This window comes from Pongo abelii, chromosome 2 (genome assembly GCF_028885655.2).
Source record: "Pongo abelii isolate AG06213 chromosome 2, NHGRI_mPonAbe1-v2.0_pri, whole genome shotgun sequence".
Lineage (NCBI taxonomy): Eukaryota > Metazoa > Chordata > Mammalia > Primates > Hominidae > Pongo > Pongo abelii.
This window is the reverse complement of record NC_085928.1, coordinates 455312-470739: the sequence shown is the minus strand read 5'-3', so window position 1 is coordinate 470739 and position 15428 is coordinate 455312. Positions and strand designations below refer to the sequence as shown.

Below are 15428 nucleotides of genomic sequence, written 5' to 3'. Positions count from 1 at the left end.
ATATAATACATATAACATAAAACGTGTGAATTGACTATGTTATTGGTCAGGCTACCAGTCAACAGTAGGCTATTAGTGATTAAGCTTTGGGAGAGTCAAAAGTTATACAAGGATTTGAAACTGCGTGCGGTAAGGAGGAGTTGGGGCCCTTAGCCCTAATGTTGTTCAAGGATCAACTGTACTGAGAAATATTTGCGTTTTCCTATATTATCCTGGTAACAAAAAATATAAATATTTCTTAGTCTTATTTCATAATAAAATTTATTAGCAGATCTGTTGTAAGTCAGTTGAAGAATCCATACATTTTCCAGCCCTAAAAAGGCCACACACAATCACAAACATTCAACGTGTCCCAAGATAATGATATGTATGAGATGCTGTTCCTTATAAACTTTATTATGAAGCAAATAAAGTAATACACTCATAATATATGAACAAAGAAGTCATACATTGAGAATCCTGTTGTGATGTTAAGAGCAAAGAGCTGCAGAATCTATAATATAAAAAAGAGGACATTTTCAACGTGTCCATTTTCCTAAGAAATGTGTGTATGAAATGCCTCCAAGTTTCTCATACTATATATATTTGCTTTAAAGAAGGAAATAATTTCTCATTTCATTTTCCAAATGAGAAACATTGCCTAAATTCATGACATCCCTAGGATTATTCTTAGTCTCAACTTCCACATGGAGATGTCTGAAATAGAAAACTTTAAGTATCAGAATTCAGGGATGTAAGCTTTCACATTCAAAAGTGCAGAGAATCCCAACATTAACAAACAATGGTTCCACAAAAATCAAAATTACAACTTAGACATCCCTTAAATAATAGTAATGTCACTTTAGAGTTTACAAACTACAGAAATAACTGAATTGTAACACATGCAGAAATTAAGAATATTTCAAGTGCTTCCAAATACCTATTAGAAAAATGTGTATCTACTTGACAATATTATGTTCTCTGGAGAAAGATATATAAAGATTACATCAGAGACTTCAGTATTGACAAAGTAAAATTTTTACCTTCAAGTTGCATTCTAAAATTACTATGAAGTCTCAACTTCACTGAATTAATGAAAATAAAATATATTTCACTACAGATTTTTGTGGCAGAAAGGAAAACTTTAAAAAATACATGGAACAAAAACAAGATGAGGTTTCCTGATACACATAATACTATTTACATTCCCTTATCTCAATACTTGGAAACTCAATGTCCTATTTTGTAAACTAGTCATATAAAATGACACTAAAATTATAAATGAGGTTTAATCAATTGACTCTGACAATCTGCCATCTCATCATTCATCACCGACAGCATTCAAAACATGTTATCACCTGCCCACGAGGTAGGGTGCAGAGTGGAGAAGACTAAGGCATGGGTAACTGCCACACAGTGGCAAAGTGCCGACCAGCGGCATGGAGAGCACACATCCTGTGCCCTCCAAACCCCTGCACAGCCACTCTGCCTGCATCAACGCACCCAGTCCCTTGGATGGCGTAGAACTTCCAGAATTTCAGCTTCTTTGGAATTCTCTGAGGGTGAATGCATGTACTCCCATCTATGCATGTCCAAAACAAAAGCAAAAAGATCATAAAAAATAATGACACACATACCTCTTTACTTAAAATAAATGAAAAATAAAATCCTAAGAATAAAAAAAAAAGCCTTATACTTCTTTGTTTCTACTGTGCCTGATGTGCCTTGTACCAACTTGACCTTTAAAAAAACTATTTGCCAAACAAATAGTTGCTTAATAAGTCTTGGGTATGCTTTGGCTAACATTAATATCCCAGAGCCAAAATACACCTTTAATATAAACCAGGGTTTCATAAAGTGTAGAACCTCAGGTGATCCACGGGCAAACTTTCTTTAGCTTAATACTTATGCATACCTCTTCTCAGAAAAACAAATAGGCAGAGAAGGTCCATCTCACCTCCTAGCCACCAGGACTCAGCCTGTGTTCTCTCTCCCTCTAGTCTCTCCTTGCCCTCACAGAATTGTGGCATTCACCATGGTACCACTTAAAATACCCAATTTGATTTGCCTTATTTGACTGTGATTTTCTTATAAAATCAGCAAAGTCAAAACTAACAAAGACCTAGGTATGATATCTGCGGTGTTAACTTTCATATTTTGTGCGTTTTTGGGAATTGGGAGTGTAGGGATAACTACAAACTATAAAATGAGTCATCTCCTTACCGGGCAGTTAGAGGTAAAGACATCAAGATACTTTCAATTCTGGATCCTGGAGTGAAGAGGCCAAACTTTGTGCCCCGATCATACAGCAGATTAAATTCTACATACCTGCCATAAATACATCAAATAACATTAAGGGCCAGCTCAATAAAATCTTAAGACTAACCCATAACAAATACTTAAAAAGGGGTGGGTTCCTCCCCCCAGTTCCCATCAGCTGGAACTGGCACAGAGGACACCAGCCTACAGCCCATTGAGAGCTCTCCATCTGGACAGGCAGAAATAAAAGGGTATTCAACCCACCAAACAATAGAATATAGATTCTGCCCCAACATAGAGCAGTCACAATACAAGGTTATGTTTTCCCATAAGTAAACAGAATTGACATTGACACAAAGCTGAGAAGTTTAAAGCACAACAATTAAGAAAAAGAAATGCCTCCCTTCTCAGGATAACCCAGCTCTTTCTGGCCTTCCTCATAATCTGGAATGTTTCGGAGTCAAAGATTTCATTTCGCTGCCTGTAACTCACAAGTACTACTACTAGGATGGCGTAAAAGTTCTGATCTGAAAGGCCAACTACAGCTAACCATAATCTATTAATAATGGACTACGATATTCTATATATTCCTCTTTCTTAAAGTAGTTAATTGCATTAATAAGCAGTCATATAATTCAGTCTCTCTGCAGATTAACAGCAATCATAATAAAAGGTAGTGTTGAGTTGCAGTGTTTTCATTTTTTTTTTTTTTTAAATACCCTTAGCATCAACCAAAACTTGGTTCAGTATATTAACTGCCCTAGTCAGATCTGGACTCCATCCAGTTTAAAACCCTGCATCTGCCTTTAACATAGGATGTAAAAGGGTCTCCTGCTCCGATTTCAAAAGGACAATTTCTACTACTCAAAAGAATTTAGACTGATACATAATCTGGAAAGTTCAATAAACAGTGCCCCTTTCAGATCATTTCTTACCTTATTCAGAAATTACTCCCTTGGTCTAAACTTCACTCACATATTCTTACCTGTTGGTTACTGTCTTGATGCCCATCTATAGCAAAATAGTCTCTAGATTCCCATAATAATTTTTTCTTTTCTTTTCTTTTTTTTTTTTTTTTTTTTTGAGATGGAGTCTCACACTGTCGCACAGGCCGGAGTGCAGTGATGCGATCTCAGCTCACTGCAAGCTCTGCCTCCCGGGTTCACCCATTCTCCTGCCTCAGTCCCCCAAGTAGCTGGGACTATAGGCACCCCCCACCATGCCTGGCTAATTTTTTGTATTTTTAGTAGAAACGGGGTCTCACCGGGTTAGCCAGGATGGTCTTGATCTCCTGACCTCATGATCCGCCTGCCTCGGCCTCCCAAAGTGCTAGGATTATAGGCATGAGCCACCGCGCCTGGCCCACAATACTTTAATTTTTTAAAAGCACCTTTTGTATGTGGAACTTGTCAAAAGCCCTGCAAAAGTTAAAGAATTTTATCTATGCTCCCTTTCTAACTCTCACCATTTATCACTGACTTTTATGTACAAAAAACTATTTAATACTTTCTTATGTCTGTTTCAAAAAATAATTTAAGTGAATCTTCTGAATCCTTTTCTAAGACCATGGAAAATAATTTCATCTTTTGGCTACCTTTTTCACCTGATATTATCTTTCTGAAACATCTCTCTAAGGGATGGGTATGGTTCTCTAGTTTATATTGATGTATTTGAAGACCTATCGCAGAGACCCTTGTAAAGATTCCTAAATGAATATTCTGTTGGATCCCTTCCTTTATTGAGTGAACGATGCCCCTTTCTCTACATTGGACTCTCTACCTCCCACCAAGTTGCACTTAGATCTGATCTTTCTTTTTTAATAAAAAATTTCCATCTCCTATTCCTGGTATAGATCTGATATTCTATATATTCTTCTTTCTTAAAGTAGTTAATTGCATTAATAAGCAGTCATATAATTCAGTCTCTCTGCAGATTAATAGCAATCATAATAAAAGGTAGTGTTGAGTTGCAGCATTTTCATATTTTTTTAAAAATAATATTATTTAATCTTTTCTGATCCTTTCCATACATCTGTCCTCTCTGGGGTGCCTATAAGTTAGGGACTTTAACCAATCCCTTCAATTTAACTAATGCCTAAATTTTATCCTGTTTCCCTTTCCCAGAATACAACGAACAAATAAGTTAAAGGCCTTTAATTTCTGTTTTCCTATGAAAAGGATAACTGTAAGACTGACATTCAAGATCTGGGGGAGGATAGCAGTAACTGTGGGCAAGAAACTGGATGAGATTGCCAAATAAGAGACTGTAAAGTCAAAAGGGAACGAGACTGACTGCTGAAAGGGAGACCTGTGTTTGGACAGGGTGAAGTCAAGGCAAAGTGGATAACAGTAAGTGAAAAGGATACACATAACTGGTCATGACTGCAGTATTAGAAACCAAAGACAGTGTTGATAGCCCCAGAGAAGAGCTGGAGTTATCGTAGGCCCCAGAGTTTATTGCCATCTTAAGGCCCAGAGATAAGGGAGGCAGAAAGAAGTGTGTGACTGTTCTTTGAAGAACAGGCACACACCATACCATAGAAAATTAATCTAATACCCCACAGTTCTGTCTATCTCATGACACCAGACATGCAATGATACACACACAACGACTTTCAGAATGATGTGCCATCAAACGATGTATAAAAAACAAAACCGCAAAACAAACCATCACTCCCGTCTATGAAGTTTTAAAGGATTCACTTAATTAGTATTGACAAAATCTGCCAAGTTTTGCCTATGAAATCTTGTGCAAAACTAGAATACTTTACTTTGCACAGAGTTCTAAATTGTCCTCTTGGGTATGTCTTCGCCACTAAACTATGAGGTTCTTTTTGGCAGGTCCATGTTACGGCCACCTGGTAACCAAGATAGTGCCTCATCACAGGGGCCCCAAAATAAATATCAAGTGAAAGAAGGAAAGAGTGGTAAAGGTATATTCAATAACTTATGGAAACAAACAAAAAACATGTTCCAAAATAGATGCATTCTTTAAGAAATTTCTAAAAATTTACTCTCATGTTTTTCAAGTTAATAAATGGGAACCAGATAGCATAGGCAGTCATAAGAAAGGATATACACAAATGTTTATCTTTAGACTGGAAACATTATTTAAGTTGACCTCTTTAAGGCAAAAGCTTTACCTCTTTAGTACCCAAAGCTTCTTCTGCCTAACACAGAATTAACGTCAATGAGAAAATCCATTTTATAGCCATGTTTCAGTAGTATACAGGCATTTAAGGTGGCAATGAGAAACTGATTGGGGCCAGCAGGCTGTATAACTTGGAGTGGATTTACAAGTACACCGTGGCTGGAGACAGCCTCAGACTGGACACCCCACTGAGCTCACCAGGCTCACTGCACAGAACAGGGTGGTTAAAGTGAGTATCATGGTAAGAAGCACAAACCTGCTTCAGCTGCTTAACTTTAGGCACTGCACAGACTATAAGTTTTGAGGTCATTTTGACCCAGTTCCAAATCTGAGATCTTAAATTTACCAGCTGTGTCTCTTGGGCAACAGACTTAACTTTCTGAAAAAAGATGATTACACCTATCTTACAGGTTTGTTGAAAAACATCAGATACAAAATGCCTAATGTAGAGGCCGGCAAAATTTCTGAAATTATTTCCATTAAAATAACTTCCGTGAAATCTTTAAGATGAAGGAAAAAAGGTGTGATTCCAAATTTACAAAGCAGCAAAGACATTAAATGATGTCTACATCTTGACATATGGCTGGAGGGTATTACTAGAAGACTAAGAGAAATCAGCAGAATTAAATTCATTAAGTACTTACTACATGCCTACTGTGAGTCTCGAATGTATAGATAAATTAAATAAACTTTGCTATAATTATATTACTTTACACAATGTCTTTTAATTCACTTAATATTCATCTAGCTATGAAAAGAAATTAACACAACTATTACAAAGTATCTGACAACACAACACCCGCTATTATTAAGAGCTGCTCCACCTCCCCCACTTAGCCATGAAAGAATTCGTTCTCCAGTCACTTACCGTCCTCTTCTGAGCTGCTGCCACAGCTTCTCCTGGGGGGTGAATGAGTCATCACAGTGCTTTTTCACAAGGGGAATATAAGAAGGAACTACAGCCCTGGCACAGCTCTGTACAAAGCGAAACACCTCCTCCTTGGATGGAGAGTCAAGATCATCAAAAAAGATACCACCAATGCCCCGCCGCTCTCCACGATGGGCTATAAAGAAGTAATCGTCACACCTGGAAAACACAGCAGCGCCAAACCAGGGATCAAATGGAAAAAAGAGACATGAAAATCAATGTGAGCCTTTCAGGTTATAGCACTATCCTCAACTAATGTCAGGATGGTGTCCTTACTTGCTGTCCAACTATGAAAATGAAATGAGGACTTTAGACAGATTTTTTGCAGATATCACCAAGGTAGAAAATGCTTATCCTCTTTTTTTTTTGAGACGGACTCTCGCTCTGTCCCCCAGGCTGAAGTGCAGTGGCGCGATCTCGGCTCACTGCAAGCTCCGCCTCCCGGGTTCACACCACTCTCCTGCCTCAGCCTCCCAAGTAGCTGGGACTACAGGCGCCCACCACCACACCCGGCTAATTTTTTGTATTTTTAGTAGAGACGGGGTTCACCATGTTAGCCAGGATGGTCTCGATTTCCTGACCTCGTGATCCACCCGCCTCGGCCTCCCAAAGTGCTGGGATTACAGGCGTGAGCCACCGCGCCTGGCTGAAAATGCATATCCTCTTATTTTCAAAGCAACCAGGCAATTTCACACAAGTCTCTGTAAAGGATGTGAAACTCTAAGAACTTTAGTGAAAAGAGAAACAGTCCAATATCGACACTGTATTTCTTGGAATAAGCTGCTGCCTTCGGAAGCACTGCTGCTTTTGTAGGAGGCAGGAGGACAGGAATCTTCCACTAACAATGACACCAACCATGGTGCAAATCCAAGCTCTCTTGAGTGAGTTCTTTATTCACCAAAGGAAGGTACTATAAACAATCTCTCAGGTCTCTTTCAGCAATAAAATCTGATGGTTCTATAGCATGAAAGACAGAGGGAAAAGTTGGTGGAAAAAAAAGTTCAGGTAATATCTTTTATTATTTCATATGTCATATCAGACATATGAAAGTTTACCCTGTGAGGCAGCACATAAAACTATTAATCTGTTCTTGAGTCTTTTCCCCTCTATGACTACTAGAACAGGTTTCCTAAGAAGCCATTTCCTGGGCCAGGCGCAGTGGCTCACACCTGTAATCCCAGCACTTTGGGAGGCCGAGGCGGGCAGATCACGAGGTCAGGAGATCGAGACCATCCTGGCTAACACGGTGAAACCCCATCTCCACTAAAAACACAAAAAATTAGCCAGGTGTAGTGGTGGGCACCTGTAGTCCCAGCTACTCGGGAGGCTGAGGCAGGAGAATGGGGTGAACCCGGGAGGCAGAGCTTGCAGTGAGCTGAGATCGCACCACTGCACTCCAGCCTGGGCGACAGAGTGAGACTCCATCTCAAAACAAACAAACAAACAAACAAAAAAGAAGCCATTTCCTAACTGTTAAACTTGTAAAATAGTTTATATCCTAAAAGTAGTTCTTTTGATAATCTCTGCATAAGGGTCCTTAAATAGAAAAACATGTTCAAACAAAAACTAAAAGCTATTTAAAACGTTACCTTAAATACAGCTTCAATTGCTTAAACAACAACAAAAAACAATAGATGCAAATCCCTAGAACTGACGCATCGGTAGAATTCACCTTAATCGTGACTTGTTGGCCTTCTTTATATGCACATTTTATTAACATAGTCTAAAAAAGTATATCTGAGCAAGGTTGTAAAGTCAGTTTTTAACCCAAATCATACTATTTCAAAATCTCTCTTCAAAACATTATAAAATTAAGTGATCTACTTATTTCCTAGTCGGTGTTCCGTTGCTTACAACAGAATAGCTGAAACTGCATAATTTATAAATAAAAGGAACTTATTTCTTAAGTTATGGAAGCTGAGAAGTCCAAGGTTGAGGGGCTTCATCTAGTATGAGTGTTCTTGCTGGTGGGGTCTCTGCAGAGTCCTGAGGCAGCGCACATCATCACATGGCGGGGGGCTGAACGTGCTAGCTCAGGTCTCTTCTTATAAAGCCACCAGTCCCACTCCCATAAATTTAACCCATTAATGCATGAATGGATTAATCCATCCATCAGGGCTCTGCCCAATCACCTCTTAAAGGCCCCAGCTCTTAATACTGCCAGATTGGGGGTTAAATTTCGACATGAGTTTTGGAGGGGACAAATATTCAAACCAAAGCATTTATACTAAAAACTTCTTTTTAACTAGCTAGCATCCTAGATATTGTATTACCTAACACTGCTTAAAGTCATCTCAGTAATAGCTAGAAAAAGGAACCAAAAAAGAGAACTGTCTACTCTGTTAGTCCTCCTGGAAGGATGCTAAGTTCTGAGAGAGAGGAAAAAACAAACAACCAGTATCTGCATGCATCCATGGCTGTGTAGTTTTCAGCAGTAATGTTAAATCAAGAGGAGAATATTCAAATGTTTCATCTTTCCTGACGATTTTAAAGCTGAACTCCATACTCTTGCATAAATGATATTAACATTCCACAACTATTAGCTCTAAAAACAAAGCAAAAAGACAAAAAGTCTTTCTGTCCTTCCTTTTTCAAGAATGCCAATTAGCTCTAAGCAGAATTGAGTACATCACCCATATTCCAAACAATTTGTGCCAAGATTCCATTTGATGATAACAAATATTCTGGGTCTTCTCCCAACTTTTGTTTGTTTGTTTTCTTATCATTAGAATTTCTTTAACAAATTCTCTAATTCTTCTTTCTCCTTGGCCAAAATCTCTGGTATGTTGGCATCTCCCTCTAGTGGTTCTCCAACCCTTCCCATGCCCTTAGACATTCCCAAGTCAACATCAGGAATAATAATTCTCATCTGGAATGAGAATTTAACAACCCACTCTAGATTAAAAAGCCTCTCATTCTCAAGCATAGATCACCTTATAGTTTATAGTCTACCATTCTAAATCACTTGGAATAAAAAGATGTTACGACTCAATTTATATTATAATATTCCTAAGTAAATAATTTAATACAACCACTTAAAACTAGTATTCTAATTCTTCTGATGAGCAAAGTAAGAAAACTAGTTCCATTTTCATAAGCAGAAGAGGGTATTTAGTGACATAATAGTTGCCTTCAGAAGGAATAGAATGTAATTTTGGGGTCATGAAAGTTCGGTAACTTTACCTACCATTTTTTAAATTTGGGGTAGAGATCTGGACCATGCTGATCACAAGCCTCCTTTAGAGTTCTGTGAAAATGGACAGCGTCTTCTTGATTCAAATATGTTGGAGTGAGGTCACATCCACCACCAAACCACCACTGCTTGTTGCCTACCAAATCAAGACATGGGATTCTAATGTGGACTTTTGAGATTCAGCATTACTGGCTCTATTAGGAAACTTAATTTAGCAGCTTAATTTATTCAGCATAAAATGGATGACAATAAAAAAAATTTTAACTGATTTTAGCTCTGAAGACCAGTAAGGCCTAGGCAGAAAAAAAGAGGTAAAAGCAGCCAGGCAAGGTGGCTCATGCCTGTAATCCCAGCACTTTGAGAGGCCCAGGCGGGCAGATCGCCTGAGGTCAGGAGTTCGAGACCAACCTGGCCAATATGGTGAAACCTCGTTGCTAATAAAAATACAAAAAATAGCCAGGCGTGGTGGCCACCTATAATCCCAGCTACTCGGGAGGCTAAGGCAGGAGAATCGCTTGAACCCAGGAGGTGGAGGTTGCAGTGAGCTGAGATTGCGCCACTGCACTCCAGCCTGGGCAACAAGAGTGAGACTCCATCTCAAAAAACAAAATAAAACAAAACAACAACAAAAAAGAAGAAAGGAAGAAAGGAAGGAAGGAAGGAAAGAAGGAAAGAAGGAAGGAAGGAAGGAAGAAAAAAGAAAGAAAGAAAGAGAAAGCGTGGAACTTGCAAGGAATGATATGCAGGGCAGTGAATGATAAAACAGTACGCTGGTGGATCAGGAAGTGGATTGCAACTCTGGCTGTATATGAGAATCACATGAGGAGCTTAAAATAGCTCTTCTAGATCACAATAAACACACAAACACACACACACACACACACACATCTCTGGCCCAGGAATCTGTAGTTTATAAAACTCCCCAGGAGATTCTGACACTCCTTGTATTAAGAACCACTGCCAACCCCTCCCCTTTCCTAGAAAGTGTAAAAACACTTGCTGAGGTAACTTACCACTTGAGAATAACTGTTTCATGTGCTCACAGGTCCATGAGTTGTCAATACCAGTTACCAACTTTAAACATAAAAGGTTGAACCAAGCTGAATGGCTTCAAAATGAAAAGTTAAAGCAGTGACTTTAAATGCCATCACCTACAGAGACACCAATAAGAATAGGTGTGGCACTGCACATGTACTCTGACATGTGGTATCAGATAAAAGACAGGCTGGAACTACGGGCACAGGAGGCATGATCAACTGCATCCCATTTTAAACCCACTGCTAATGCCCTGGTGACTAGCAAAGCTATGCATATGTAAAATATTTTCCAAAAGCAAGTTCTCTATTTCAACTTAACCTCGTACATAAGGTGTTCCTTCAGATGTAACGAATTTATGTTTGCAAAGAATTCTGGGTGCACACTGAAGTTCAGGTTCATTCCTTCTATGTTGGAGGAAATATGGGAAGGTTAGAGTCAGTCAATACCATTCTTTTTTTTTTTTTTTTTTTTTTTTGAGACGGAGTCTCGCTCTGTCACCCAGGCTGGAGTGCAGTGGCACAATCTCCGCTCACTGCAACCACCACCTCCCAGGTTCAAGTGATTCTTCCACCTTAGCCGCCCGAGTAGCTGGGACTACAGGTGTGTGCCAGTACACCCAGCTAAGTTTTTGTATTTTTAGTAGAGGGGGTTTCACCATGTTGGCCAGGCTGGTCTCGAACTCCTGACCTCAAGTGATCTGCTCACCTCAGCCTCCCAAAGTGCTGGGATTACAGGCATGAGCCACCATGCCTGGCCCCATTCATACTTGTCATGTCTCAGGCATAATCCATTGCACTTGCCAAGAAATTGCATTTATATGCCTCCTGAAAGACCTAATTAAGACTACTCTTTCTCACTTTTAGATGTTATGCCCTCTTATCTGTTTTAAAATGCACATTTTGCACAACAGTACTTTCCATAGCTCCTGAGACCCTTACCATCAGCTTCTTCTACTTCAAAGTATCTGTAGTTGAAATGGATAGTAGGAGCATGAGGATTCTTGGGGTGGATAACAGAGCTCACGCCCATAGCACAAAATGGCAATTTACCTGGAAAGTAAAATACGAGTAGTGAGCTATATTCAGTTACCTTGAATGGCTTGATACAATTTAACTCTAATATGATTTCTAAGTCAATTCTCAAAAGCTGCTTTTTAATTTGTCTCTTAAAAACATAATTTTAAAAAAGTATTTGTCAACATGCAGCATATGAACCCAAATGGCTTTTTTCAGAAGCAATATTTATTTTATAAATAAAACTTGTGGGCAAAATAAGGTTTGCAGGGACTATTAGAGACTATCAAGACTGTCTGATTTACCATCTTTAGTCTTCAGAACTTTTCCTCTGCTTCTCATTTGTTTTGCAGCTTCCTCTGAAAGATTTCCATGAACAACAGAAATGCTCACCCCAGCCTTTTCGAAAACACACCCATCTTGAAGTACACAGCTGATGCCGCCACCTCCTGTGTATAGAAATGTAAAAAAGGAGAGAATGTAAGAGTACGTGCAAAACAGAATGCAACCCTTGCATGAAGATGGTTATTTTCCCATTTCCCAAATCTTTTATATCAGTGTATTTATCATTTTATGTACAATACAATTAGATAACTAGCTTAGCTTTATGACATATGCTATTAATATTGGGCAAACACTGGACCTTCTCATATCACTAAACTGAATATTTCTTCAACATTCTCCTGCCATCATCTAAAATAAATCACTGGAATATTCTCCCTTCAGATTCTACTGTTCAGAATGGCATCTATCAGTTATGACATATGAGAGAAAGCTAAGGTTAAAAATAGGAATGGGTAGACTTGAAGGGTGTTCTATTATTACTGAATTTAAGAGATCAATAATGTTTCAAAAATTTCTTTCTCAGTGGGCTGCTTGCCTTTTAATTTACAAGCAATTAAGAAACAGTAGGTAAACTTTGAAGGGATTCAGAACCTTAGAGTGAGTGAGATGCACATTAGTATTCACGTGTATCAGCCTTACTAATTTTTTTTCTTAAGGTACTAGGGTCACTGCAAGGGCAATGTTTCATGAAAGTTCATGTTTGGCTTGTTTTATTTCTAAGAACATTTAGGACTGGATGGGACATAAGATGATCCAGTACAACCCTCATATATTCCAAATGAGAAAACTGAGGACCAGAGGGACAAACATCTTATCCAAGATCAAACTGCTGACAAGTGGCTGCAAAAATTTGTCTAAATCCTGTCTATGCTTCAGACAATATTCTAAGCACTTCACGTATATTCCATTCATATATGTATGGAGATATATATATGGAGATATATAGATATGGAGATATATATATGGAGATATATAGATACGGAAATATATATATATATGGAGATATATAGATACGGAGATATATATATGGAGATATATAGACATGGAGATATATATATGGAGATGAAATATATAGATATGGAGATATATATATGGAGATGAGAGATATATATGGAGAGATATATATGGAGATATATATATGGAGATATAGATATGGAGATATATATATATGGAGATATATATATGGAGATATATATATATGGAGATATATATATGGAGATATATATATATGGAGATATATATATGGAGATATATATATATGGAGATATATATATGGACATATATATATATGGAGATATATATATGGACATATATATATATGGAGATATATATATGGACATATATATATATGGAGATATATATATATGGAGATATATATATGGAGATAGATATATATATGGAGATATATATATATGGAGATAGATATATATGGAGATATATATATGGAGATTATATATATGGAGATATATATATATGGGTAGTATGAGGATTAAATGAGATGAAATATATATATATATCATAGATCAGAAAACAGCCATAAAAAAGTAACTTCTGAGGATCACACAGCTGGTCTAGTACTTGAGGTTGTGTCCTGGTTCAGTGGTCTTTGCTTGAAAAGATGGAGAAACTAGACTGAACTTCATTTAACATAGATGTGGCAGTATCACAGCTCAAAATCTGCCAGTGAGAAGCTGCTGTTGTATTTCCAGCTAGGAAAAGTCAGGAATCCTTCAGGTTTCCACTCAAGATGTGGGGTTTCACTGTATGGGCAACAACATGGTCATGAATGTATGCCTCTATAAGAACTGGGTTTTGATGCTCAAGTATTTTGATAGTGGAAGAGAAGATTTTCCTAGCAGGAAATCTGATGCGTGCATTTGGTAGTGCCACTGAGAAACCAATCAAATATATCTTGTGCAACAGTAAAAAGAAGTGGGAAGATTCTGACACCATGACATCCTGGCTGGAGGAGTTTAGCCGACACTTAGCGCACAGGAGATGAGTTCTTTCCATCTCCTAAAGAGGAAAAAGGGCAAATTCACCCAGAGAAGGAGACAAAATGTGTTCCATAATCTATTGAAATTTATGTTCAATAACGAACTTTGGACATCTAAGCTTGTTAGTTGCAAATACCCCTTAAGAGTTCTACAAAAAAAATGCTGCTATGGAATTGCAAAGATTTTGAAATGCAGTACTACAGTGACAGCTGATCCGGGTCCATACCTGCAAGCAGAGGGCTGGTGACCCTTTCGTGTCCATCTTTTTATTAGCGGCCTCTCTGTGGGTACCCCCTACCTACCCCATCCCATATTGTGAACTATTATATTTTCTGTCTGCAACCTGGAACCTGACCCTTTTTTCCCGTCTCCACCTCCCGCCAGGGGCCGGCCTCCTTACCTTCCTTCCTCTCCCACCGGTCCACAGAAAAGCTGGCGCCCCCGTCTACCTGTGCCAGAGCCTGGCACACCTGGGCCTGGGTCTCCAGGATCAGCAGTTCCATCTTGGTCTTCATGTCGCCCGGCCTCCTTCGCAGCTCGCCCAGGTCGGTCACAGGCGGAGCCATGAAGCTGCTGCAGCGGCAGGCCAGCTCATCCTCTTCCTCCGGCCTCCCCAGCGAAGTGGCTCGCGTCCCCGAGCTCTTGGGCACCATCTCCGCCCGCTGCACATGCCCGAAGGCGGCGGCGGCCAACCCCACCAACCCCGCCAGCGCCGCGGCCCGCCCTGTCCCCACCCAGGGGCCGCCTCTCGCCGTCGAGCCGTGCCCCAGCCCGCGGCTCTGCTCCGTGCCAGCCGGGCCAGCGGGGCGGCAGATGCGTCCGGCTGCGCTGCGTTGGGACCAGGCTCGGAGCCCTCCACCGCTACATTGGGACCAGGCGCGGAGCCCTCCACCGCTACATTGGGACCAGGCGCGGAGCCCTCCGCAGCCGCCCCGTGCCACGCGCCAGCAGGGGCCTGTGCTCAGCCTCCCCAGCTGCAAGGCCATGTTCCCGCACTATCACCCGGAGCAGTGCCTGTGTCCCAGAGCCCGGCGTTTGAGCCCCGACCCAGACCACCAGAGGACTGAGCCGGCGAGCCGCACAGGCGGAAAGAACCTTTCGGGAAGAGCCGCTGCAGCGTCGGGCTCCGGCGGCGGGGGCGGGAAGTGGGGCGCGCTGGGAGCTGGGAGCTGTAGTTCCGGCTCCTATCGCCGCCTGCAGCGTCCCGGCGGCGGGGGCGGGAAGTGGGGCGCGCTGGGAGCTGTAGTTCCGGCTCCTATCGCCGCCTGCAGCGTCCCGGCGGCGGGGGCAGGAAGTGGGGCGCGCTGGGAGCTGTAGTTCCGGCTCCTATCGCCGCGAGCTGTAGTTCCGGCTCCTATCGCCGCCTGCAGCGCCCCTGCGCGGGGCGGGAGATAAGAACCCGACGCGCCCAGAAGGGCTGGTCCGAAGGGAAGAGAGCGGGGCGGGGACGGTGCTGTGGAAGCGACCGGAGAGATAAAAAAGGCTTTCTTGTACAACCTCGGGTCGGCCGTTTACTCAGCCAAGGA

The 15428-nt window shown here is 40.7% G+C and overlaps 1 protein-coding gene across 1 annotated transcript; it reads right to left on the bottom strand.

The window, feature by feature from the left end:
- Nucleotides 1-234: 234 nt before the first annotated feature.
- On the bottom strand, nt 235-15058 carry CPOX (coproporphyrinogen oxidase). Its single transcript, XM_002813371.5, has 7 exons — nt 14303-15058; nt 11866-12009; nt 11486-11596; nt 9504-9645; nt 6257-6475; nt 2203-2307; nt 235-1561 (listed from the first exon to the last, which is right to left on the bottom strand). Exons 1-7 carry the CDS (start codon nt 14886-14888, stop codon nt 1474-1476), a joined length of 1395 nt encoding a protein of 464 aa, XP_002813417.3. The 5' UTR covers nt 14889-15058; the 3' UTR covers nt 235-1473.
- Between the last annotated feature and the right edge of the window lie 370 nt (nt 15059-15428).

Excerpts from the sequence above, each read along its gene's own strand:
- CPOX (XM_002813371.5), bottom strand. The coding sequence starts at position 14,888 with ATGGCCTTGCAGCTGGGGAGGCTGAGCACAGGCCCCTGCTGGCGCGTG. Across the intron at positions 12,010-14,302 it reads CCGGTGGGAGAGGAAGGAAG|GAGGTGGCGGCATCAGCTGT; the intron begins GTAAGGAGGCCG and ends TTCTATACACAG. Across the intron at positions 11,597-11,865 it reads AGTTCTGAAGACTAAAGATG|GTAAATTGCCATTTTGTGCT; the intron begins GTAAATCAGACA and ends TTTACTTTCCAG.